This window comes from Podarcis raffonei, chromosome 9, assembly GCF_027172205.1.
Source record: "Podarcis raffonei isolate rPodRaf1 chromosome 9, rPodRaf1.pri, whole genome shotgun sequence".
NCBI classification, from domain to species: Eukaryota; Metazoa; Chordata; class Lepidosauria; order Squamata; family Lacertidae; genus Podarcis; species Podarcis raffonei.
In genome coordinates this window covers 38,294,873-38,322,673 of record NC_070610.1, presented here as the reverse complement: position 1 = coordinate 38,322,673, position 27,801 = coordinate 38,294,873, and the positions used below count along the sequence as shown (strand labels likewise).

Here is a 27,801-nt window from a genome sequence, read left to right as displayed (position 1 = left end):
TTAAAAATTGCTCTAAAACCAAAATTCTTTATAATGTTCAAATAAGTTCATTGGGAGTGAACATTTTTGTGTAAAGCTGATGTTGAGGTCAAAAGCTGACATGCCTGACAGGAATGAAAACTGAGCTCATGTATTTGAACTAACTTTCAGAAGAATCATTGGAAGGAATAAACACAAGGACTAAAATTCTCTAGGTGAGGCAAAGAAGGAGGTATGATAATTGAAGTTTTTTCAGTTGCATTTCATAGCCCAAGAGTGAGGGACTGAAGTACTTTCAGACTGCTGTGTGTTCTTAACAGCAGTAACACCAGAGCACATAGAAGTATCCTCTAGGGCTGGGGTTCAACCAGGTCTGCAGAGAACTAGGGACTTGACGACAAGTCCTATATTGCTAACTCTCTGCCATGCTCTGTTTTCTTTGGAACTAGGGATTCCTAGTTTGGAGAGAGGGTGCTTACTGCTTTTTCTGGCTAACCCTGTTTCTGACCTTAAGCAAAGTTTCGTTTTCTAAGAAAATCTGTGTTTGGATGCTTGCCCCTTTTTGTTTTTCAGGGTTAATGTTCCCTTTGATCATTTCCTGTTCCTTCTGCTGTCGACTAGTACAACATAAATGTATTTGGCATATGTTAATATATATCTATATTATTGTAAGTTGTATTGATTCCCATCAAATTCCTCCCACCCATTTTGCAGTTTTCATTGTCACTATGCTCCTTATTTTTAGCTGCACCCCCCAAAAAATTGCTTTCAAGTTATACTACAGCACCCAAGTAAAAAATTGCTTAGGAAGACAATTCTGCCTTGGACCACAAGATCTAAGGATAGGATGGGAGTGGGCTGTGGCAGAAAGGTGAAGCTCTTAAGATGAGAGGACTGAGAGGGCAGAGTATTTGAATATAGGACTACAGTCACACCTTCGTTTTCAAACAGCTTAGTTCTCAAACGTTTTGGCTCCCGAATGCTACGTTTTGGCTCCCGAATGCTTAGTTCTCAAACGTTTTGGCTCCCGAATGTTTCAGTGACTGTTCCAGTTTGTGAACTATTTTTGGAAGCTGAACTGATGGAGCTTCCGTGGCTTCTGATTGGCTGCAGGAGCTTCCTGCAGCCAATCAGAAGCTGACCTTTGGTTTCCGAATGTTTTGGAAGTTGAACCGACTTCCGGAACAGATTCTGTTCGACTTCCAAGGTACGACTGTACAGGAAAACCTATCCTAAAACCTAGGGAAAGAATTAATGTGATACTGGAGAACAACAACAACAACAACATTAAAAAATATCCAATAGATAAGTAAGTACAAACCCTTGGCTCCAGAACTCTTACTAGTTTGTGTGTCACTTACCTTATGTGAGTGATGAGGAGGGTTGTAGATGGAATGAAAAAGTCATCCACTCTGTCAAACTGCTTCCCCACTGGCTGAGTATGAATAGTATGATGAGAAATACTCCCACTGGCCTGGGTTATCACCTGGAGGATGTATTGTGGAGGACAATTACTCACATTTTCTTTAAAATCTAATTTGAATCAATCATGTTTGATTAAATTATGTTAAGGGTAAGGCTACCAACAACTTATTCCAACACTTGACTCAAATAAAGTTACTGTAATGGGTGCAGTCTTTGTCATTGTTTTGAAAGTAGATGTTTCTAAATACCTGCCTTATTTGTTCTTTGGCATGTGGTTCATACCCCCAATTAGAAATAAGAATATAGTGGGTTGTATAGCAAGAAACTCCAGGAGTTCAACAAATATTCAGCTTTTTAGCTTTAGTACAAAGGATATATGAACTTCTTGTGAGAAATCCTAACTCTTCCACTATTTCTTTCTTCCTTCAGAATTATTCAGATGGTTCTCTCAGGTACTGTAGGTACATTCAAATTTGCACTGAAATTTCACTTTCAGTGATAGTGTAAACTCTGCTCAAAATTTGTATTGCAATGTTTTTGACAGGACAAAAACATGTATACCCTGATAACATGAGAGACGGCCCGTAATTCAGCAACAATATTATTATCAGGGGTTTTTAATACATTAAAGAAAGCTGCAAAGCAAGATGAATGTGGATCTATCCGTGCGCACAAATGAACTGTATACATTTCTGAAACTGTAGTAGCATGTTTCCTGGCCCCTGTGACCATGAAAATAAGGTGCTGACATTTTATGTTTGCCCAAGTGAATGTGTGCCTGGAGACAGCTTGGACTAGTGGTGAATGTACAGAGAAATATTATATGAGCAAGCCCTACATTTTGATGCAAACAATAAAAATTTAAATACCAGTGCTTAAAAGTAAATCCAATAGTTTCTACTGAAGTAAGCAAATAACACATTACAGTCTTATAAATCTGTATAGAAACAAGGATATGCAGAATGGTTGCACAGATTTAGCTGAAGTCAGGAATATTGGTCCTGATATAATGCTAAGGCCAATCCTATTATAACAGTTTACTGTGGTATACAAAATACAACAAATACACATTTTGTTGGACTGTACCAATTCCTTTTTAACCCAAAGAGTTGAAGAGGGCAAACAGTCATCTGCTGCCCCCCCATTCCCCACTTCTCTACCTATTCCTTTGCCACTAACAACTTTGTATAGCACTTTTACCTCAGTCAGAGATTATATCAGCCACCATCTCAGTCAGAGATAGTGGCTGATATAACTGCAAAGGTGCTGGGCCAGTTCCTCAACTTCAGTGGTTATGGCATTACACAGACCTAGCAATCCCTGCACAGCAACCCAAGGTTTGGGCTGCCAGGTTAGAAAATAATAGAGTTGTATCCAAATTAAAACATGTATTTGACATAAGGAAATCAATCTTCTTGTCCATTTTGCCTTAAAGTTCATCTAAATATTTTGAAGTAATTTTCAATAATAGTGCATCTAGTGGAAAGCTTAAAGCTCCCTGGAGACTGCAATCAGCTACCAAGTCATAATCAATAGCAATATATATCAGCCTTCATTTGAAAGTATGTCTCCCTGCGAAAACAAGCTGTTTCTTTCAATGCAATCCCATTATCAGTTTGATGGTTCTGATCCCTTTTGAAACAAATGATTCAAAAATAACCAACTTCAGCAAATAACATTCACAGGCAATCCAAATTATGCTCAGGCTCTAATAAAGAAGGGATGTGAAGCATTGCACAGCTCCTGCATTCAGGGGAATACACATTTGTCTGTATTAATGATTCCTGGAGATTTACTGGTTTCATGCAGTCAGGAATCATTATAAACAAAGCAGCTCTGATGAAAAATTACTGTGCATTCTATATATTTTAAACTATGTAACTATTGTGCTTATAGTAAGCCATTTTTACTTGAGCAGTGGCTAGACAGACATCTGTAGGGGATGTTCCAACTATAGGTTTCCTGCGTCAAACAGTGGTAGACAGGAGAGCCTACAAAGCTCCCTTAAATTCTAATTCTACAGTTCTGTGTACACATGTGGTTATCTCTTTAAAATTCTCCTGTTGGTAAGGTACCTTTAGGCATCACAGTAATAGATTGATGTCACTTTTCCCGAGGTACATTCCACAACACCAGGGGTGGAGGAAGGGGTGGGTGGTGGGTGCTGTCCGCCCTGGGTGTCACCACTGAGAGGGTGACAAAATGCCGGGTGGCACTCACTGCGGGGCCTGCAGCGTGCCTGAGCCATGTGTCTCTCCTGGGAGAGAAGCGGTGGCATGGTCTGCCCGCTGCCTCCCTGCCACCAGCTGTAGGGCGGCTGAGTGGGAGGAGGCAGGCAGACTCAAGAGGTGTGCCCCACCCTCGCCCGGCTCCACGGGTGGCTTGCCTGGCCCCTGGGCGCACCGCTCTAGGCCCCCAAGCGGCTTCCTCCACAGCTGCACAGCACTACTTAAGGATTAAAAGTCTGCCACCCTGTCATTTCACTGGATCTTTCCACCTGATCATCAACTATGAACCTTACCAATGCTCATGTGTTAGGACCTATCAGTACAGAATCCTTAAATATTACAGCAGATCTGCCAGATGAACCCATACAAAATGCTATTTCTATTCATTTCATTTTGTTTTCACGCCTTCCCCTTCCACTGAAGGGAGCCTGGGATGGTGCACAACAATAAAAAATGCACCTGTTCCAGGTTTGAAATACGTAAGTGTAAGATGGGTTGGATTCTGTTCCCCATCCCCAACCTGTTACACATGGCTCCTGTTACACAACTAGAAGACACAAAATCTTTGTTGTGATTTATCTGTAGATACTTTAAAGCCATTTTGATGTGCTTATGTGTGAAACATCACCAGAAATAGTACTGGGGGCTCCCTCTTCTGCACGTAACTGCCAAAGTAAGAGAAATGTATTCTGAACAGAAGTTTAAAAAACAAAATAAAATCTGTGTTTGTTTAGATTTAATTCAAAATGTTGACATTATTCACTGTGGGGCAGTGCCAACTGGGGACATCGTTTATAAGTATTCCACTGCAGGTTTTCTACATTTTGAGCACGTACAAATGAAGGAAATTTCTTAGTAAGTCTTATTGCTGACAAGATGGCTTTAAAAATTCATTGATAGCTGCTGTTGAGGAGCTTCCAAGGAATTACTTTTCTCTGTGTATCATAGGATTCTACAGCAAGTTTGGCTATAACTAAAACAATGAAATAAAAATACTCACCTGTAATGTAGGAGAATTCTTATCAAAACTTCCCCAGCTGAGCACCCATACCTGATCATGCGATTTGTCGTAGTGAAGTTTGACTGGAATAGGATCTGTACTTACTGCCTAAAGAATATGAAGAAACAAGGAAAGAACCAGCTTTTCTTTAATGTTATAGTAACATAAATATTGCACAAGTTTGGAGTGAAAATTAGACCCCAGTGAAGCCTTCAATTGTTGATGTCATTCTAATTAATCTGAAGCTAGAGCACTCCTGCTTAAACAGTGATCTTTGCTCATTATTTGAACAACGTGACATGGATATATGTTCCGTCTCCACCTAATTAAGTTGTATGCTGCAACAAAGCTATTAAAATGCTTGAGACAAAAGTGGTAAGGCAGCAAACTATTTATTTACCCTTCTTCCTAGATTGTAAGCTTCTTGGTTTATCTGTGAACATCTTTTTGCTTTTGTTAAAAGTTGCAAAGGAAGAGAAAAATGTGGAATATACTGACCATGGATTCATCAAAGTGATACATTTCCTTTTTTGAAATTGAAGAATTTCAACTAGCAAAAAGAATTCTGACCAGAGAAGGAAACTGACACAACTGTAATTGTTCTATGTGTATATTATTTGATCATAGCTTTCATGTAATTTTTAACTTGGTAAAACAAGACAAAATTAATATATTTCACTCAAATAATTTTGTGTGTGTGTGCTTTGAAAAGTAGAAGAAGCACACAAAGAGAGGTAGGACAAGAAAAAATCTTCACTGGGTGCTTAGAATTACAGAAACAAATACAGCAGCAGCTTGATATAAATGCAGTAAGTGTGTTTAAAGGTAAAGGGACCCCTGACAGTTAAGTCCAGTCGCGGATGACTCTGGGGTTGTGGCGCTCATCTCGCTTTACTGACCGAGGGAGCTGGCGTACAGCTTCCGGGTCATGTGACCAGCATGACTAAGCCGCTTCTGGCGAAGCAGAGCAGCACACGGAAACACCGTTTACCTTCCTGCCGGAGTGGTACCTATTTATCTACTTGCACTTTGACATGCTTTCGAACTGCTAGGTTGGCAGGAGCATGTTTACACTCCCTCAAAAGGGCCAATTATGCAGTTTGGGAATCATCCTGGGCTTGGCATTTTTGACCAAGGCATAGGTATCATCAGTAACCAAGAGTGCTTTTTATCAATTTCAGCTGGTATGCCAACTGTATCTCCCCGTTAAAAATACAGGTATTGACCTTTAAAGCTCAAAAAAGAAGAAAAAAAAGGAACAGGCTATCAGAAAGACCACCTACAGTTATATGTACCTGCCCAAGCTTTAAGACTGGCATCTGAGGCACGGCCTTCTCTGTGGTCAGTCTCTGAAATGCTCCTACTAGGAAAATACATAGGGCACCTTCTCTCCTGACATTTAGCAATACCTGAAAGACACACACACCCCTGCCATCTACCCTGCATTCAGATGACTCTATGCTTCTTAAGAACGCTTGTATCTGTTGCTATCATCTGAATGCTGCTAATAGTTTTTACAGCCATTTAAAATACTGAAATTGTAATGATGTAGTATTATACTGATGTGTACCTGCCTTCAGAGGGTATATATCCTTAAAAGCAGATTAGAACAATCAATTAAATAATAATCCTTGCCACTATTTATATTGTGGCAGGTAACTGTCAGAATCTGGTCCATTGAAAGGAGACTATTTAGAGAACATTTTAGTAGTTTCTTTTTGGATGTTGTGCTTGCCGATAATAATAATAATAATAATAATAATAATAATAATAATAATAATAATAATTTTTTATTTATACCCTGCCCTTCCCGGGTCAGAAAACCGGGCTCAGGGCGGCTAACAACAAATTTAAAACACTTAATTGTGATACAACAAAAAACAGCATAAAATACAGTATAAAAGCGTGAATAAATTCAAAAATCAAAAATCAATTTAGGGGAAAATCCATCCAATAAACATTAGATGATCACCAGGGCTAGCTGGCTAAATTAGTCCTATTTGGGCCAGCGAGGAGGCCAGGGGAGAATTAGCTGTGGGATCCCAGAGCGGGTAATCTTCATAAAAATTTCTCTGTTGCTGTCAATGAACTAACTCCACTATCAGGGCTGCATTTGTACTTTTGTTTTGTTTTTGTTTTAAAAGGAGCGCCTCTACCTCTTTGTTCTGTTTTGTTTGTTGGTCTTTCTATCACGAAACTGTGAAGCACAGCTTGTTTATCAGTTTGACAAGAAGAGTACCAGCTGGCTAATTAAGTGGATCTAATTTAAAGTAATGATGTAGATCCTCAAGATAATGTGCTAATGGCTGGCTGAGACCACTGGTGATGCTTAACTATACACCTGAGGTGTTGCGAAAAACTCCAGCTTCCTGTAAAGCCAATGCTGTTTTTCTTCTTGAGCAGACAAACTCCAGGACAATTGTTTACTTCTGGGTTACTTTTCTTTTTTTTATGCTGCTAGATAACACCTGCAATAGTCTTTCATGCCTGAATCAACTGTTGTGATACTGCAAATTGTGCAGGTTTGAAACAACGTCTTATTGTTGGCTCAACCACTGCAAAGAAATCGAAGGGAATCAAACTAGGTGACTTGGGTCAAACCCATTGAAACTGAAAATACAGATCTAAATAGTTCCACTTAGAGCACAATTCTTCTATTAATCTGCTTGCTAGGTCTGCTTCTCACTTTATTTCCGAAATGTCCCTTGTATGTGAGATGTTATATTACATGGGATATTAGCTGTGTGGGTGCCATGGTTGTAGAAATGCTTCTATGTAAGATGAGAAATCACTGAAGCTGGTCTTGGCATGCTTAAAATTGCTTCTACCCAATCTGTTAAGTAACTTCACACCAAACTACCTCACCCAGCAGGTATAATGTGAGATCAGGATGCTGAAAAGGTGATGTGGAAATTTGGCAAACTGGACTTATGATTGGAAAAAAGGAGAAACAGAGAGAAACAGAAATTGACAGTTTCACTCATCCCAGTTTCACTGTGAAATCACAATTTGCTTGACATGATCACCCAGCACATTTCATGTGTTTCTGCTGGTCCCTTCCCTTAGTTCCTGTGGGGGAGGCTGGATATCATTCAGGTACAGGATTGTATTGCAACAACATGTCTTTCCATGCATGCAATTATAGCTTGACAAGATCACCTCTTGTGGCACCATCTAGAGTTGTTTTCCAAGAAAGGTATGCAATTTTTCTCGAGTAAATAGAGAGCAAAATATATCCACCTTCTGAATAATGTGCATATTTGACTTCTTGTACCTTCCTATGCTAAGACATCTTAGTGATGTGGAAAGAAAAAATAAATAGTTCCATCAAAGTGGACTGGCTAAGAATCTAAATGCCTCACATATCGGTTATACATATTTAAAGATTTATGTCTAAATGCAAGAGAAAAATAACTCCTGGGGCTTGCCAAAAAATAATAATACAGTAGCATATCATTATGGGATAAGAGAGCAGGATTGTTTCTATGATATTACAAGCATTGCTGAGCCAACTCTTTCCCTAAAAACTGCCAAAGTACTTCATATTAGTTATACTTCAGTGCTGAAATCTCTACTATAAAATGACAGAGATAAATTGATATTTCCTTCATGGCTGGCAACTTTTTGTGGGAACTTTAGACATTATGTTTTGTCACCCTGGCTAAAAATCTTACAAGCCTCTTTCTGTTTTCTCACAGGATTTTTATCAAGGGTAAAAAACCTGTAATGTAGTTTAATATTTCAGTTTATTAAAGGAATTTCCTTCTTGCAGAAATGTGTGAGAATCAGTTTAACAAAAATAGTGCTGGGGTCCTCTTTAAATGAGAATAAACTTTGTTATAATGCTATTATTAGAAGGGTTGTGTCTTGGACTTGGTGGGCAATATTTCTGGACTCACAACAGGGCACACCAGCCTGCCTACTACAGTCCTCTGCACAAGAGTCCATTCTGTTGCAGAGAGACCCTCCAGGAGCAGCTTTAGGGACGGGGCTGGCAAGAGGCATAAATGTGTAGTGGGAACTGACTTGCACAACTAGAAACACTTTCCACTAAGGCTGCATGCATTTCCTGTCTCAAAGAGTTATGGGCACTGCAGTTTGTTGTTGTTGTTAATTTAATTTATATACTACCCTTTATCAAAAGTTCCCAGGGTGGTGTTTAACATTAAAACATATTTTTTCGGAGCATAATAATAATAATAATAATAATAATAATAATAATAATAATAAATAATACAAAGCATAATGACAGATAGCATAATAATAAAATAATCATAATGAGAGCCCCTCTACACACACCTTTAACAGGTCATAGATTATTTCATCACCAAAGGCCTGGGTAAAGAGGAATTTTTTTGCCTGGTGCCTAAAGACAGGCAATGATGGCACCAGACGAGGCTTTCTGGGGAGAGCATTCCACAGATGGGGAGCCACCACAGAAAAGGCCTGTTCTCTTGTTGCCAATCTCTGAACCTCTCGGGTAGGGAGGACATAGAGAAGGGCCTCAGATGACAAATGCAGGGTCTGGGTCGGTTTGTATTGGGAGAGGGAGTCCTTAAGGTATGAAGGTCCTAAGCCATGTAAGGCTTTACAGATCAATACCAGCTCTTTGAATTGGGTCTGGAAACTAATTGGTGTTGCTGGGAATTGTAACTGTGAGGAGTACACTACAGCGCCCATCATTCTTTGGCGGAAAGAATATGCTTCAAATGTCTTTTGAAAGCACAGTGTGTATGCAGTCTAAGGCAAAGCATATACTGGATACAACACATTATAATGGCCATCCAAAGTAGTTGTGGACTGCATATGGGAAATCCACGTTCCAGCAAGCATGAACATGATGTTTCATTCAGATAGGCCAGGTGTGGAGAACATCAGGCCCAGGGCTGAATGCAGGTGTCTAGGCCTACGTGGGACTCCTCCTCAAGCCACACTCCACAACTTCCTCTAGTGCTTTTACATGGCTATATTGTGTCAATGATTGGTGAAAATGGCTCTTGCCTGCCTGGTTGACAACTCTGGGGGAATGTGTATGAGGAGGTATAAAAGCTTGTAGTGGTGTTTAAACTTTGGTATTTTGTATGTCTGAAATTGTGCCTCCGGTTCATAGGTGAAGAGTTGCATCCCTTCTCCCAACCACTTTTTTTTTGTCTCTCACAGGCTCCATGGCATGTGGCCCTTGGAAGCTTGCACTCTAAGCAATGTGGCCCTCAGGCTGAAAAAGGAGAAGTACTGTGAGCCATCTTGTTGTGAACTACCTGTGCTTTAGAAATGTCTCTGAAACTAATAAACTGGACCCACCTTGAATACTAGGTGAGCATGGCAACCCACAAATTCTTCTCTTGCCTGGATTTGACAAGACAGAAATGTGACAAACAAAATAATACCTATTTTTGATTAGCTGGATTACATTCTGAGAAATGCAGGTGAATTATGCAGTCTTCCAACTGCTTCCCCAACTATAATTCTGTGCTTAAAAATGAACAGAACCTTTCTTTTGTATTTTATTGAATGCTATGATGATGGCATTCTAGAGCTGCTCTAAAATCTGCTCTAAAATAAATTATAGTTATCTTTATTTTAAACTGTCATATTGATACATGATAAAAAAAGAAATTATGAGCACTGGTGTACAAGCATTAGCTGTATATTAGTGTCTGTTATATTATAAAGAAGTCTAGGGTACTGGGAATATTGGCAAGGATTAAAATTTTAATAGCAGCCGTGCCTGACACTTTCAATCACTTTCAAATTTCATTTCTTCTTATGAAGATGACAGCAGATTTTTTAGCAACTGTATAATGCCTATTCATGAAGTGAAGCACAGCTGCTTGCAGGAAAGTCACATTTATATTTTAGAAAGTGCAAATTTTATGATCTTGAAATGAATTTTAAGACACTTCTTTGTGTTCTGAAACATAGTGCTGACATGATTTTGCTCTCAAGAGTAAGGTGAAAATTCTTGTCTGAATGTTTTTGGCTAACCCTTTTCACAGATGAGAAGCATCTAAAACTTAAACTGTACATCATAGCCAATGGTTGAACAGGCAATTATATTTGCTATGATATATAAAGCATGCCAACTACTTTATGTATGTGTATCAATCACATGTACACATACACATCCATATAGACATAAAGACACAAGTAAATGTACACCTCATTCATAGTTAAAGTAATGCTAAACTCAGGGGCCCAGAGAAAAACTTTGGGGGTTTAAAAAGTTGCCAATTTTTAACATCCAAATCTTTATAGGTTTTTTTTAAAAAAAAATCCTTCCCTTCCACCGAAATGTATTTGCACTTTGTTTACATTTTTTTAGTGTAATACCCTGAAAACTTCTAACAATAAGCACTGAATGGGCAACATACATTCATATATCCAAGTCTGAAACATCCAGACTTCAAAATATAAGCTGTTGTTAGGAGCAATTTCAAGGATGCCAAGTTATTTGTTAGCTTAAATAAACAGCACAGTCCTCAACATTCTACACAGAAGTAAGTTTCATTCTGTCCAAAGGAATGTATTCCTAGGTAAACTGTGTATAAGGGTGAAGCCAGGCAGAGCAATATGAAGCCCTCACTGGGACCAGCATAGTGGAGCGGAGCAGAGTGGAATGATTGATTGGATATCTCATCTGTCATGTCTAGCTAACAAGGGTAGAAAGTGTGTGTGTGTGTGTGTGTGTGTGTGTGTGTGTGTGTGCGTGTGTGTGTATGTTTATATGTTTTTGCTGTTTGGGGCCCATTTCAAGGGGATGGATCTACCTAGGATCCAGCAGATCCACAGCCAGCCATGCTCCACCTCTGCAACATCAGTTTTAGAATTGTAAGCTTCTTCCTGCAGGTAGGAACATTGCTGGCAATAGCATTCAATCCATCTTGCTTTCCATGGCTGCAGCAAAGCGCCCTCCCAACAAAGAACAGCGCTTTTGTAAGCCTGTTAACACACACTGCAGAATGTGACATGATCACACTCCTTTGGGTGGACTTACCACCGAACGGCAGGAGTCACAGTGCACATCCCAAGCCACATATAAGCTTCTTGCAAGGACATGGCCCTAGCCCTGTGGGTGTAAAAGGTCCTAAGCTGAACCCTGGGAATCTCTATTTAAAGCTGGGAAATTTTCCTCTGAACCCAGACGAGGTGCTGCCAGTCAGAAAAGGCAATACTGAACTAGACAGAAAAATGGTCTGACTTGGTATAAGGCAACTTCTTCCCAACACTACACTGATAGGAATCAGGTTGCAGTTTCTTTTTGTCTTTGCTAATAGCCACAAAGGGAACTGTTCCCTTTGAAAAACTCCAGATATCCATGGCTGGTAGGATATTCTAATGAAATTACTACCACACAGTTGTAGTAGTTTGTGAGATTTGTAGTAGTTTGTGAGATTACATACTTCCTGAATCATGGCCTGTTGAGAGAAAGAATAAGCAACAGGCCTCAATCCAACATTTTGTTCTACCTTATACAGCAAATGAAAGAAAAGAGTATCTTACCTAGGAAGAACACTTACCTGAACAACTTTTTGTGACTGCACATCAACAATCAGCACTCTGTCTAAGGTGGGTTGGGTTACATATAGAAACTTGTCTTTTACATTAACAGCAGATGCCCAGACACACTGCTGGACTTCTTCCCCCTCAGCCTTAGGGCAAACTTCATCCTAGAATTAAGAAGAAAGGAAGATGACAAATCACCCTAAGACCACAATAATTCTAAAGGGTGCTCATAACAACTCTGCCACATTTCTGCATGACTCAAATGCAAGCTCAAAATACGCCAGAAGAACAGGCAAAGCCTGAACTATTTCAGGAACTAACTGTACTAGCTTCAAATCGTGAATTCAGTTTCATCCAAGAACATTCAGCCACCTCCCCCGCCCACCCCAGTTTAGCTTGTCTCTTGAAGTTATTTGTTTAATGTTGGTTAAATTATATGCCTGTCTAGCATAATGGATGATGTGCTAGTTGTAAAACCTCTTAAGTCTTCTATGATGCCATTTATGCACAGAGGTGCCTTAGCTACAAGATCTAGTCCCCACCAGATCCACTTTTGTGTTCTGTTTTAAAGTAATCACATGATGTGAAAGATCATCTGATCGTCTGAGACTTCGGAGAGCTGCTCTGAGTCATAATAGACATCAATGAGTTAAACAGAAAAACAGCCTGACATTATATAATTCAGTTTCCTGTGTCCCAGGAATAAACAGAATATTGTATATAGCATGAAATGCACTTTCTAGAATCCTGTCCCTTTAATTTCTAGAATCTGTGACAGAAAATATCATACACCTGTAATATTCTAGGAGCAGCTAATAATAATAATAATAATAATAATAATAATAATATTTATACCCCGCCCATCTGGCTGGGTTTCCCCAGCCACTCTGGGCGGCTCCCAACAGAATACTACTACTACTAGTAATAAAGCGATAAAAGTACTCACAAAAGCTCACAGTACAGTGGTGCCTCTGGTTACGAACTTCATTCGTTCCGGAGGTCTGTTCTTAACCTGAGGTACCACTTTAGCTAATGGGCCTCCTGATTTCTGTTCTCATCCTGAGGTAGAGTTCTTAACCCGAGGTACTACTTCCGGATTAGCCGAGTCTGTAACCCAAAGTGTTTGTAACCCGAGGTGTTTGTAACCCAAGGTACCACTGTACTAGTGTCCCAGTAGCAGCATTGCTGCTGCTTACCAGGAGGGGGAGCTAGTGGTGAGGCTGGGCCTATGCACAAGCACCAACGGGACTTCTGGAATGGCTTGGTTGGTGCACAGATTGCTGCTTCTAGTTGTTGTGACTGTGGCCCACTGTGTGAGCCAGTCTTTTGATGCAGTGTAAAACAGTGCCCTTAATTCCCATTCCCTGGAACAGAGCCAGGTAGATACCTGGGCCTTGTCACTGCAGATTTGCAGTTGCTATACAGAGAAGAGAAATGACCAAAACTTAACCATTATCACTTATGAAAGTGCTTCTGGTCTATTCCGGATGCACTAAAGGATTCGTATGAACACAGGGTTATTAATCTGGCAGCTGATGTGTGGACTGTAATGTCTTCTGAAAATCCACAAGCGTTATGTAGCCGTAACAACACAAAAGGCAAATGGCCAGCGACTATGTGTGAATAGAAGGCATGTAGATCTTCCAGAGTGCTATTTATCAGTGGATATGAAGTAAATCCACCAGTGCTACAAAATTAACTGTGTGCCAAACATTCTAACACTTCAAAGAATGCTTGAAGAATATTCATACTCCAGTTCTGAAAATTGCTTGGGCCAGAAATGTGTCACATATGCCAAGATTTCTCTTCATCTTTTCTTCATCTTATTACTCAGGACAGCTCATCAAAACAAGATTTTAGCATATATCTGATGCTTATTCCTGACCTAATATCTTCTATTTGACACATCATAGCAGGCTGCTGTAGCAATACTTATGGTGTGTCAGAGGATGATGACTTCAAGTGAGGAATAAACAGCAGGCACTGATGAGCTGCTAAGCAAATATCTTGTTTCCTTGTGCAGGGGTTTCTTTGAAATGAAAAATAGAGGGGAAAACAGCACCTGTGACATGCAGAGGGATTGAATACTAGAAAGCACATTTTTAAAAGGCACATGATATAATTTATCTGAGCATTCTGTGGCATCTCTGTTTGATGGTTTTTCTTTAGTACACAGTATAGGCACTGTCTGAATCTTCGCATGTCAGAGTGGAACAGAAATCAATTTCTGAGTCCTGCTTAGAATGTATCCACTTACAAGGAAGGTTAGCAGTCATTATTTGTTGTTCAGAATTTATTAAATCTTACAGGGAAATGTGTCTGTTTGAAGCCACTCTATAATACTTTGGAACATTAAAAAAGGGTTCCTCTGAATTGACCAACATCGGGCAAAAGAGTACTTGCTGATACTAAAATTAAGGTTCGATTTCCTATTAATGCTTAATATAATTCTGTTAATGCTGTGCTGAATCTTGCCATTCAAATTCTCAAAAGTTATGTTCCCCTATGGAGGAGGTTTTCATTTTCCTGTCTCTTATTCACTGAGGGGTATATGGGGTATTAGGGGTAGTACCACTGGTGTGTGACATGTTGTGTTCCTTCTGAGGTAGTTTGTCCATCTTTGGTCTCCACTCTTCACTCAGCTCTCAGGAGCTGTCAGCATGTGACAGTGGCCACACCCTGAGAAACAATTTCAAAAGGCTGGCTAAACCAGCTGAAGTTAGCTGATGGGTCTCAAACCCTCCATGAGTTAGGGACTTCCCCTGCATGCGAAGACAGGCTCTGGCAGATTGAGTGGACATGACCAATAGTGGGCCCAACGGTTGAGAAGATGGTTTCTGCATGTACTGTAAAGGGAAGTGAGGGGCAGAAGGGGCTCATCAACCTTGAAAGGTAGCCCATCTAGGAGAAGGAAATCTCTTTTCCTAAGTCTTCACTGCCTTGCAGCTAAACTCATTCCAAGGAAAAATCCATACCCTCTGCTTTGTGGAACATATTTGGGAGAAAAAAAGGCTAAGCAGTAAAGCCTGTACAAATCTGGGGCGGAGTCCCTAAGATAGTTAAATGGCATCTTGTATGCCTCCTTCCAGCAACTCCTGTAGCCAAGTTGGTGCTAAACATATTGCTCTGCTTTCCTTTGGACTATATCAGAGAGGCCAAGAGTGGGGTCCCGTCATCTAGGCAGCCCAGGACCTCCAGACACACTGTCCAGGCTAGCACCCCGAAGAGGTAACAGCAAAAACAAGGCAGGAGGCAGCAGTTATGAGTTACTGGTCTCTTCAGCCACAGCAGGTGCTGTGATTCTCCAGCGTGGCCAGAGGCACACACCATTGTCTCTTGAGAATGATGGATGCCAACGTTAAAGTAAAGTGATTTGCCTCCCTAGAGAGGGAATTTTACATCATTTCTTGATCCTGCCAATCTGACAGATTTTGAGTGTAAGCCTACACAAGCAGGGACTCTGACATCTGATGCTAAGGACTGGGCAAGTACGTATGGCTACAGGTGGTCCTTCAAGTATCCAGCTAGCTGAATTCAACTTGACCTCATCCCGCCAAAGCTACAGGGTTGTTTTTGTAACATTCCCTTGAAAAGCTTAAACGAATGAAAAATGAAGGCATTCTATGGATAAATTGGGGAGATCAAACATCACAGATCACTACACTCAAACATAAAGCTATTGAAGACACCTCACTTAATGTGGCCTCAGCTGGGACAAATACTGTATTATGTATATTCAGTTATTTGTATAGCATGCTGAAATATGTACATATATGTTTTTGCATATCACAATTTTCAGCTAGTATATCTGCTGTTAAATATTAACTTAGTCAAATGAGACCTTCAGTCCTAAGCAAATTTTTTCTCCTTATTTATTTTTTATCTATGAGACCCATTAATCTGACTATAGCTGATGCCAGAAATAGTTTGATGGGAACAGAATGCAGAATGAAGTATTTTCTGTTTTAGAAATGATTTTTTAAAATTTTTTTATAAGGTTAAGCTTAACATTCTCCTCTTTACCTTCAAATGCAAAGCTCCATTAAAAATTTCCCCAGTGGTCAGATAATGGGATGAAACAATTTTCTCTTAAATATAGGAACAAATTCTCTTTTTAATTAAAAAGTGATTGATGCACCTTTTTTCCAATTTAGGTTCCTTATAAGAGGAACATCTGATAATATCCAATAAAAATGTTAATTTATTTCACTGCTTTTTGACACTTTCCTAAGCAGAAAGTGATTCAGTCTAATTCAAACCAGCAGATGGAATAAAGCAAAATATTTGGTGATTTTGGAGAGTTGTTTCTGAGATAGAATGAGATCTACAAAGAAAATTGATTTGCAAAATTCAGTTGTATGGGATGCCTTATTCAAGCTATCTAGTGAGTATATACATGGCCTCTTATTTCAGTAGATTCTGAGTCAATCCATATATTATTAATTAGCTCAGATACATGTAAATAATTTGTTACATGACTGATCTGCAAGAAACTTTGAAAGTTTTGTTTCTAAATAATATAAATTAGGTTAGGAGGAGAGAAAACAGAATTGGCCAAGGATATCTAGTAAACTCTGAAGATGAGAAAGGACTGTTACTTAATTTTCTGAGCTAACATTTTAACAACTGACCAAATGCAAGTTTGCTTATATACTGTATTTTTTTCTTTTAAAAGTTCATGTTTCTATCTCAGTTCAGCAAAGCATCCCTGTGCAAATGAACAGCTATGCTTAATTTCAAATATGCTTAAGTCCAATGTATAGTGTTTGATTCCTACATTAGACAATCAATGAACCTTTGTAATGTTCACAAGTAAAGCTAAACCATGATTTAGTGCTAAGGAAGAAGCCTTAGCCAGCCTTCGTCTTGCATGCTGTCTCCTCCACTATATATAGCGGTGAGGATATTGGAAGCTTAATTTCTGCTTTCAAACAACTTTGTTCTTTGTTACTCTTGAACTTGGTTTAGGATTATGGCAAGTGAACAAACCGTTGTTGAAATAACCAAAGTTTGGAGGCAATGGGGAATTATAATTAGTTTAAAAGTGGAATCTGCTAGATCTAAAGGTGAACTTCTGCAAGTGAAAGATACCTTCAGCTCATAAGAAGGCTGCTTTACAGATCATGCTACAGAGTTGCATGAAAAATAATAATGAAACAAATGCTAAAGATGTTGTTCTCCTTGTGCAAGAGATTCCATGAAAGCTTGTGGAAATTCTAGCTGATCAAGATTTATGAGAACTTTTGTAGAACCTGCCCATTGGAGCACTTTATCTTGCACCAACTCTTGGGCAAGCATTTGCAGAGTACAATTAGCAGTTCCTTTACTTGGGCTCACTTGTTGCTTTGGATCTAGTCTTGTCTAAAGACAAGGCACTTCAGAGCAGTGGTTCCCCAAGTGGGCAGTACTGCTCCTTAGGAGGGCATTAAGATTACCTATGGGGTGCTAAGAGGAGCTGCAAGGGGGCACGGAGCTGTAAATGACTATCAGACTTTTAAAAATGGTGTCACTGGATCAAGTTAATCAGAGTTTTTTAATTCATTAAATTAAATGGTATTAATTGGATTTTGAATAAATGTGCAATTAATTGCCACTGTTTTGAATTTCGCTGTGGTATTATCTTCCTTATAGGGATGCGGGTGGCGCTGTGGTCTAAACCACTGAGCCTCTTGGACTTGCCAATAAGAAAGATGGTGGTTCGAATCCCTGCAATGGGGTGAGCTCCTGTTGTTCGGTCCCAGCTCCTGCCAACCTAGCAGTTTGAAAGCACGCCAAAAAGTGCAAGTAGATAAATAGGTACTGCTTCGGCGGGAAGGTAAACGGCATTTCCATGTGCTGCTCTGGTTTCAATGTTCCATTGTGCCAGAAGCGGCTTAGTCATGCTGGCCACATGACCCAGAAAAACTGTCTGCGGACAAACGCTGGCTCCCTCGGCCTGTAAAGCAAGATGAGCACCGCATCCCCACAGTCATCTCCAACTGAACTTAATTGTCAGGGGTCCTTTACCTTTACCTTATTATCTTCCTTAGTGGGCCATTCAAATCACTAATCTGAATAATGCTTTTTTACAGGTTAGGGTAGAGAGCCCTGGGGATGAGTTTATGCAACCAAGGGGGTGGTGGCTCAAAAAAATTGGGAACTGCTGCTTTGGGCAACCAATGCCATAAACACATTGACAAATTAAATTTGTAAGAATGAGGACTCTAAAAAGCCTGAAAGCCCCTCAGTACTTGCATCTGAGGAAACTGTCACGTCAAAACGCTATGCATTTAATGTGGTATGTAGTAATAGATACTTAGCTCAAAAGCAGCTTGAAATCCACACTCAGGAGCCAGTCTATGCAGCAGAAATATATGTATTAAAATAATGCATAATTCAATGAGTTGGAAACATACTTTCCTCCTCCATGGAGGGAATTCTATTGAGGATTTTTTTTAACAACATAGCATAGTTGCCTGAAGGTATGTTGTAGTCAAAGCAATGAGTAGAAAATTATTTTTCCCTTGCTATGTAATTCAAGTTATGGAGCAGCAGCAGATTTATAGGCACTATGCAGGAAGGCGTAAAAATAATAATAAAATCCTAACCAGTAAAGTTGCATGGCAAAAAAAGGGGGCACAGAAAATAGATTTGCATGGCTATTTTCCAACTGCAAGGGAAGAGTAGTTTAAACTTACTACTTGTGGTGTATGTCTGTTCAAATTTTGCCCTATTCAAGTGTTCAGTCTAAATGTGCAAAGCGGCAAACAGTAATACATCATATGAGTTGGAAAGACACTGTATTAAACCTGAGGCATGAATTGGATATAAGTACTTTTGAAATGTCTATCAAGTACTGTAAATTTTACACTCAATTTACTGAGGGCTATCCCAAAATCTGCTCTGATCTCAAAACAAACAAACAAACAAACTGCTTAAAATTCACTCAGTGTTACTTGATCAAGCATTAGATGTTCTTCTGATACAGGATTTTTAAAACTTTGTTGTGATGAATTGTTCATCCTCACAAATGAAAGCAACATGTGCAAAAGACTACAGAGTTCATGACACAATGTGACTATTGTGAAAATACCAAGGTCCTTTCATTGAAGTGAGAGTCTGATGATACTGAAGGATACTGAAGGATAGCGCAGATACTGATGATAGCACAGATCAAGTTGGCTAAAACTCAGGATTATCTAAAGGAAAATGGAATAACAACACAATTCTGCCTATGTAATTTGCACACACCTACACACTCCGGCGGGAAGATAAACGGCGTTTCCGTGTGCTGCTCTGGTTCGCCAGAAGCGGCTTAGTCATGCTGGCCACATGACCCAGAAGCTGTACGCAGCTCCCTCGGCCAATAAAGCGAGATGAGCGCCGGAACCCCAGAGTCATCCACGACTGGACCTAACGGTCAGGGTCCCTTTACCTTTAACACACTTGCTTGCTCTATGAACTGAATCTTTCCCTCTCCTAAATTTTACCTCTGGTATGGGGGAGAGGGTTTAAAGATGGAGAAGAAAAAATTAACCTAATATATTTTACATTATAATTACTTCGCTTCACTGTTCATCACTCAACTTATCATTAATTCTGAAATGCTACACAGAATACTTTTACGTTTCACTGTTCTCATTTTAAGTTTCCTTTGGTAAAATTTTCAGATACTTCCTAAATTATCAGCTTTTAAATTACCCATCCACACGAGAGAGAAAAAAGGTCTTTGACTTATTTTTAGTGGTGTTGAACTAATTTTAGTTAAGCAGCACAAATCAAAGCTTGATTAGCTACTGAAAGTATAATTACATGCAGTAAAAATTTATCTTGTTGTTGAGCACTGCATATATCTGTATATATTTTTTTAACTTTGGCAGTAATCATTACAGAAGCAAATCTAGCCCAAGGGTTTTGTTTTGCATGGGTTTTGGAAGAGTAGAAACATAGGAATATGTGAGTAGGGATGTAGGTAACCCACAGTTATATTTGCATGAAGGCCAGAGGGATAGCTGTATTGGCCTGCTGTAGCAAAAACCACAAGGAATCCAATGGCACCTTAAAGACTAACCAAGTTATTGTGGCATGAAGTTTAATGGAGTAAGGTCCACTTACTTGATCAGATTCTGTCTTTATCTACACCCTTATCTGTCTGTCTTTGTGTTCGTCTATCTAATCTTCATACACAGAAACACATAAATGGGTACATAGAAGTAAAGTTTATACAAAGTAGGGTCACGTGGCAATGAAGCAACCTGTGGCTTTCTTACTCAGAATTCAAGGTAAGATCAGATTGACCTATTCGTCACTGCCTGACCCATTTTCAAAGTGTGGCAACAATTTGCGATAGTAAGCCTTTGCATGAGTTCTTTCTAGAGTAGGCTTCCTCAACTTAGGCCCTCCAGTTGTTTCGAGACTACAATTCCCATCATCCCTGACCACTGGTCCTGTTAGCTAGGGATCATGGGAGTTGTAGGTCAAAAACATCTGGAGGGCTGAGGCTGAGGAAGCCTGTTCTAGAGTTTGGTTGCTACAGCTTGCATCTTCCATATTTGCCATGGCATTCATACTACTGCACAGCTAGTGTAACACTGTAGAACCACACTGAGACAAGACTTCCACAAACGCTTGAGCAAGAGAGGGGACACATTTCTCCTTCTGCCCATAGTTCTTTGGAGCCAATCAAGTCAGGGTCTTCTATTGTAGTGGAGGCCCAGTGACAGAAAGGAGCAGGAAATATTTGTCAACCGTTGCTTCATGTAGATAGAACATTTCAAAGAGCATATTCAGCTTTTTGCAATATGATGCATGGTGGAAGGAAAGAGTAACTAGATGTTTCAGAATACTTGCCTGGAATCCAAGGAGCTTTTCACTAGGCTTAATATGTCTCTGGAATTCACACTCCACTGGCTGTATCACTTTGATTCCATCTTCATAAAATACATAGAACATATTCCCAATTCCCAGACCTTAGGAACAAAAACATGTTTTAAAAGTACAAAATTAAACCACTCAGGGAAAAGAAAAAAGTTCATGCACCAAAGCTTTGACTAATTTTTTTGGCCAGATAATATTTTGTTAATGTGTGTAAAATTAATTAAACTAATCCTGTGGGATTATTAAGAAAAAAAACACTGTAGACTTAAAATGAAACTTTAATGTGATACAAGATTCCACATTATAACCCCCCTGAGAAACAAAATGGCTTCATGAATATTAGTCTGGAAATATATGGGATACTTTGAAAATACCTGCAACAAAAGAGAATGTAAGGAATTTATTATTCATTTAGGATCAACGAGAAATAATAAATTATTTACATTTTCTCATTGTGCCATTTGTGAGGGCTGGAAGAGGTAAAATAGAGGTTCATGGCAACACAGAAATTATGGAGGGTTTGGGTTTCTAAGTGATTTTTTTTAAGTGTCTTATCATATGAAAATATATTTTATGGTTTGTACCCCATCCAGCTTTGCTGTAACAAAGAGTACTTTTGTCCCTACGATTTGGGGCACCAGAACTTGGCCAACCTATGAACCTTAAAAGTGGAGGTGTTGAGGAATCTGCTGGAGCAGACTGGGATATGGTGCAGGTGGCCAGGTGCTCAATGAAAAATGAGCATCCTGGCTTGTGTCAGTGGAAGTGTTTGCATAGAACCCTATACTTTGAAACACTGTAAAAGGATCATTCTATTGCACAAATATTCACAGAATCCTCCATCATATCTGGTATTGCACTACAGAATAAACAGCATCATTCTCACAAATTGGCTACAGAACTGGAAGCCAAGAGGAGGGCAACCAAAATGGTCAAAGGCCTGGAAACGATGCCTTATGAGGAACGGCTAAGGGAGCTGGGCATGTTTAGCCTGGAGAAGAGGAGGTTAAGGGGTGATATGATAGCCACGTTCAAATATATAAAAGGTTGTCACATAGAGGAGGGAGAAAGGTTGTTTTCTGCTGCTCCAGAGAAGCGGACACGGAGCAATGGATCCAAACTACAAGAAAGAAGATTCCACCTAAACATTAGGAAGAACTTCCTGACAGTAAGAGCTGTTTGACAGTGGAATTTGCTGCCAAGGAGTGTGGTGGAGTCTCCTTCTTTGGAGGTCTTTAAGCAGAGGCTTGACAACCATATGTCAGGAGTGCTCTGATGGTGTTTCCTGCTTGGCAGGGGGTTGGACTCGATGGCCCTTGTGGTCTCATCCAACTCTATGATTCTATGATTCTATGAAATTAGTTGCTGCATGATCAGCCTCCTCTTTGCACACATTATTTTGTCTTGGTGCTTCAGTTTTTCATATTTCTTACACATTACTAGGGATGGAATCTCCTTTGACACGGTGTCAGAATTACTAGTAGTGCTTCTGGGGGGCTTGTTGTAGGATCTCTTGATACAGGCTATGTGGTATCAAAATGGTGACAGGGAAAAGCGGTGGGTTGGGTTGTAAGCTTCCTAAGGTCTTGGTCGGGGAAGGCTCCTTGTTTCATACAGATAAGTGCTCAATTTCTCACAGTGACCTGAATGCAGAATCTGTTCATTGACCTGGCAGACTACGAAGCCCAAATCTAAAGGAAATTTAGCAGGATGCAACTATCTCAGTGCATTTATAGGGCGATTCAGAAATTCAATTGATTTTTTTTTTATGCAGATGAAGATGGAATGAAGGGTGGCAAGGGCAGTTAGCAGAACCCGACCCTTTTCAATTCTCCTGCATGTCCATTCAGAAACTCAACTGACAGCTACATCTTTTTGGAGGAACAAAGCAATACATAGCTGTGGTCACCTGCAATAGAAATCTCTCTGAGTGTTTAGAATCTTTCTAGTTCAAAAACCAAACCATTCAAGGTTGCCTACAAAGGCAAATGTAAAGCCAACTATCAAAAACAAACATGGCAGATAAAGCAAAGCAAGTTATAAAAGAATAGAAGAAAAATCAGCAAGGGGTGTGTGTGAAATAAATTAAAAGGCCAGCCTAAAAACAAAAATGTATCCAGCAAGTGACAAGTCTTTTCAGGGTGCCCACCTTGACACATTCCAATGGCTTCTCTGAAATTCAGCGTCTTATTATGGCCATTCAAAGGAACCACTGCATTTCAATGGTCATTCTATGTCATTGGTTTTGATATACCCCAATATTGCACTAAAAGTAGACATCTACTTTTGACAAGAGTGTATCTATAGTTGTGAGACAACCCCAAAACAAGTAGTTCCTGTGTCTTTAATAGCAGCTTGATTTGTAGAAATAAGCAAGCGAATTTTTTCTCAGCTTGGAGCACTGTCACCTAATGTCTGTTCAAGGCATAGGAACAGGTGCCAGTATACAGTTGGCAGCCCCATATGTATGTGTGCTTTGCTAGCAAAGACAGTGAATCAAATATGACATTTGGAAATTTCAAATCTCTCTGAAGAACAGTAAAGAGCATGCAAACATTGCCTAATATAAACCATTCTATTTCTGTTACACAGGTTCCAGCTAGCATATGCATTATAACTGCTGGCTTTCTTACTCTAATTCTGATTTTTGACATGTTTTCCAAAAACCTACGTACTATTTTGCTATACAGTCATACCTCCGCTTATGTATCCCTCCGGTTACGTAAACTTTGGGATACGTAAGTGGCAAACCCAAAAGTATATTTCCGGGGTTTTGCCATGCATGCATGTGCAGAAGCGCCCTAACATCGCGTGTGCGTGTGCAGAAGTGGTCTCTCCAGTTGTGAAAACCTTGGGATCCAGCCGGACCTCTGGAACTGATCCTGTCCACAACTGGAGGTACCACTGTACTCATTTACACTTAACTGTGTCTGTTGATTCTGAAAATCACATAGGTTGCATACAATATTAGTAATACTTGGAGTAGACCTATCAAAATTAATGGACATAACTAAGTTATGTTCATTAATTTCAATGGGCCTACTCCAAGATTTTTCCATGATACGTCTTGAACCCCTATAGAAAACAGTATGCCAGTAACCATCTCAGTTTCAGATGTGAGCAATGTAAATATTTCTTTTTAAAAGCTAGATAATTAAAATGTAAACAGTTATTTTTGTTGGAGGTAATAACTGAGGAATTTGAATATTTGTACATTGTAAGTTCAAGATTTATATGATTGAAAATTTAAATTATAATTCAGGATCAATTTTTGCTTTCCTCTTTAATATATTGACTATTTTGCCCATTGTTTTCTCTTGTTTTTTGAATGTGCCCTGTGTGGTGAGACCTGAGGACTAAACTAGACATATGGAATGAGTTATTGCACTTAAAAACATACACAACCAGCCACCCCAAGGAGGGGAGTGAGCATGTTCAGCACCATGGCTAGAGGTATGGATAGGAAAATTTGTCAATTTTGGTTTCTCTGATACCCTTATTTTTTAAAGTTCAATTTTCCACATTTCCACATCAGTATGCAAGTTCATCAACATTTTAATTTTAGTGTGAAAATTTCCTAATACACACATTTGTGTATACAATTTTGCCTAACATACACACTGTTGCAAGAAATCTACTCCTAAACTAAAAAGTATGGGCCAAGATTCCAAATTTTAAGGACGAACTCTCTGAAACTCAACTAGTAAATAAATGCTATGTTGCTTCTGAACTGAGCTAAAGGACATTTGCTTACCACCAAAAAGAAAGAAAGAAATGAAAAGCAAAAAGAAAAGAAAAGAACAGCTAAAGGATATTTGCCTATCACTTGAGTCATAGTGTCTTTTGAGCTCCTTTGGGAGGAAGGGCAGGGTAAAAAATTAATAAATACAATTAAAACGTCTGGCTGTAATCTTGTATTCTATATCACTAGCAGTAGGTTTTGGTAAACTCCAACCTTCACTCTCCCACCCCACACAAACTTCCCAAGTTTTAAAGCTTTTTAGTTTTGTCTCACCAAGTAATCAGATAACAGCACTTCTCTGTTACTCTGGGAGCTTCACTAGATAGCACTCTTGGCAAAATAAGAATGATTCACATTCCTGGGTCAACATTCTGACTGAAGATAAGCTGATTGGCCAAATGATTTATGACAGCAACAGGACAAGTTAAGGGCACAGTCCCCACAGGGAGTTTTAACTGTAACTCAGATATGCCCGTAAGCCTTTTAGAAACATGGGTTATTGTTAGGTACAAATAGAGAAGGAAAAGATAAACATTTACAGATACTGCAACCAAGGATTCATCCCCACCCCAAATAATAATTAGGGTTTTTTCTATCCTTGACAATGACACACCGTATAACAGAATTAGAAGCAAAGATCTATTTGTGAAGAATGAATGCATAATTAAAACATAATTGCTATAGCTATTGTCTAACTATAAATTTAATATGTACATCAGACAAGAAAATTACTACAGGATGGGGAGAAAATTATATTAGTACCTTCCTCTCTCCACAGTATGTTTGCAACTGCAGCATGTAAGAGGAAAAGAACAGAAGACACAGATGAGTATGAAAATATCACCCAATGGCACATCAGTTTCTAAAATTAGGAACGTGATACAAGATTGATTTGCATGCATCAACTATCTAAAACAAATTCTGATTGTTTGACTCCTAGATATATACTTACTGCACTTGATATTTATGACCAGAATTTAGCACATTTCAATGAAAATGAATAAGCTAATGTGAACCACAAAGCTTTTTATTATTATTTTTTAAAAAAAGGTTTTTAAGTGGAAATATAGACAATGGGGATACTTCAGCTAGTCTTATTGTGCTATTGTGTTTAGAATGAATAATTCTAAAGGGGAACACTTCACTGCATCTCAAAGAGGTGAAACATTAAAAAATATTCTATGAGTGGTGCATTCGAATGACACTTTAGAACTGCTCTGCATGATCTTGACTCCTTTGAAGCTTATGGGATGCTTCTTAGTGCCTTCAAAAACCAAAACTGAAGGCAATAATTGTCTGTAGCAAGAGAGAGAGAGAGAGAGAGAGAGAGAGAGAGAGAGAGAGAGACTTTCTAGTATATTTACAAGAGATCATTATTATTGAGATTTGAGCTCCAGTTCATGGAGTTTGGGTTTAAACATTTACAACTGAAAAACGAAACAGAACCCCAAATGCTTATTATCCAACCTATGACCATTTTTTTTCTGTTTTAGAAGCATAACTAGGCAGAGTCATACACCATCATAAAATAAATTGACAAATTCAGACACAACCCAATTAAAGTAGAAGTTAAAAGTTCCTAAGACATTTCAGAAACAGATCACTCACAGGAAACTGATACATCAGAGAATTCAATAGTATACAAGAACCTTTGAACACCAATATTCTTTTCTTAGAATTTTAAGAAAAAGGCAGAAAGTTAATTAGTTTTCTTCCTCCAGTTATTTTTTTCTCTGCTATGCAGGAATCTTACTTGCTCTACTGAAAATCCAAACATTTCTCTAAGCTAATCCTGTAATATCGGGCTGGTAGGCTTAAGGCAAAACCCTTATATTATGTATCAGTAATAGCATGACCAAACTAATAGCCACTCATTCATGTTTAGTATTAAAGAAAGTCATGGAAGGCAATTCTTGACATTAACAAGTTATATTTGTATTTGTGCTTTGGGTCTCTCCATCATAGTTCCCCTCACCACCACACATTTGGTCCTGGCAAAGGTAGATCTTGTATTAGTCAGCGTATAACAAATATGGACTTTAAACATTTGCCTTCAGTAGCCAACAAGACCTGACCGTATTTGGCATTTTCCCTACTTCTGTTAACTCTCAGGCCAAATATTTGCAGAACTTAAGGACATTTTCTCTTGTATGTTTCAAGGGATACCTTTAGTTATTTTGGATGGAGCTTCAGTGGGGTAACACTACTCTGATGAGTTCTATCTGTGAGGAAATTTCTTCCAATTCAACTGAATTCTTTATTGTGGCCCAGAGACCCACCAATAGATTCCAATACGATAAAAATGCATTAAAAGCAAACATACTAGTTGGGCAGCAAATAAAACTATGCTCATTTCATACGTTTATCTAATACAAGGTGCCCTCTCATCCTGACCGCCTCCCAAAAAAAAAAAATGTGAATAAATTGAAACAGCCATATATTATTAGTTTGTAACTTCCATTGAGATTGCTGGAAAGAGTTGATTAATCCAATAAACACTTTGTATTCTGGAAGATTATCTGAATATTTCACTTTTATCATTGGAAACAAGTAAGTTCATTACCAAAACTGTAGCTAAATTACTTTGAGAGCAATGAACCAATGAATATACAAGTAAAAAGTCTCATCTAAAGAAATGTAATACTACTTTCCTACCTATTAACAGACATATTTGATAATTTTGCAACGTTTTTGTGCATTAACTGCCAGGTTTTATTGACTGAATCAATATTTGGTTGAGTATATTTGCAGTTCAAGGACAGTTATGCAGAAAATGTATCACAGTTTTTAATACAACAAAATTTCGCTACATAAGAACCAATAGATATTTTCCCTGGATTTGAAAAAAAAAATGGGGAAATCTGCACTTGGATTTTGGTATAACATGCCAAGTTAAAAGCATAGGAACTACAATATAAAACAACAACAACAACAACAACTGTGGCAACTTTGTTCTGAATCTCTGTTTATCTCTGCTGTTATTAGGATTCATGGTTGAGAAGACACAGATTTAATTAGGATTGGGTCCTCTGAGCCTTGGTTCAAGGCCTCAATCATTGGTAAAGTTG

At 38.9% G+C, this 27,801-nt stretch overlaps 1 protein-coding gene across 4 annotated transcripts in view; it reads right to left on the bottom strand.

Moving 5' to 3' along the window:
* The window catches only part of FSTL5 (follistatin like 5), a 362,814-nt gene that overhangs the window by 17,126 nt on the left and 317,887 nt on the right, over positions 1-27,801 (bottom strand). For 2 of the 4 annotated variants that reach the window (XM_053402951.1, XM_053402952.1), the window contains 5 exons: positions 25,496-25,522; positions 20,965-21,083; positions 12,150-12,299; positions 4,633-4,740; positions 1,341-1,465 (listed from right to left, as the gene is read on the bottom strand). In XM_053402951.1, coding sequence (XP_053258926.1) covers positions 1,341-1,465; positions 4,633-4,740; positions 12,150-12,299; positions 20,965-21,083; positions 25,496-25,522 — 529 coding nt within the window. The remainder of the gene's footprint in view (positions 1-1,340; positions 1,466-4,632; positions 4,741-12,149; positions 12,300-20,964; positions 21,084-25,495; positions 25,523-27,801) is intronic. The other 2 variants (XM_053402953.1, XM_053402954.1) reach the window with 1 other exon arrangement.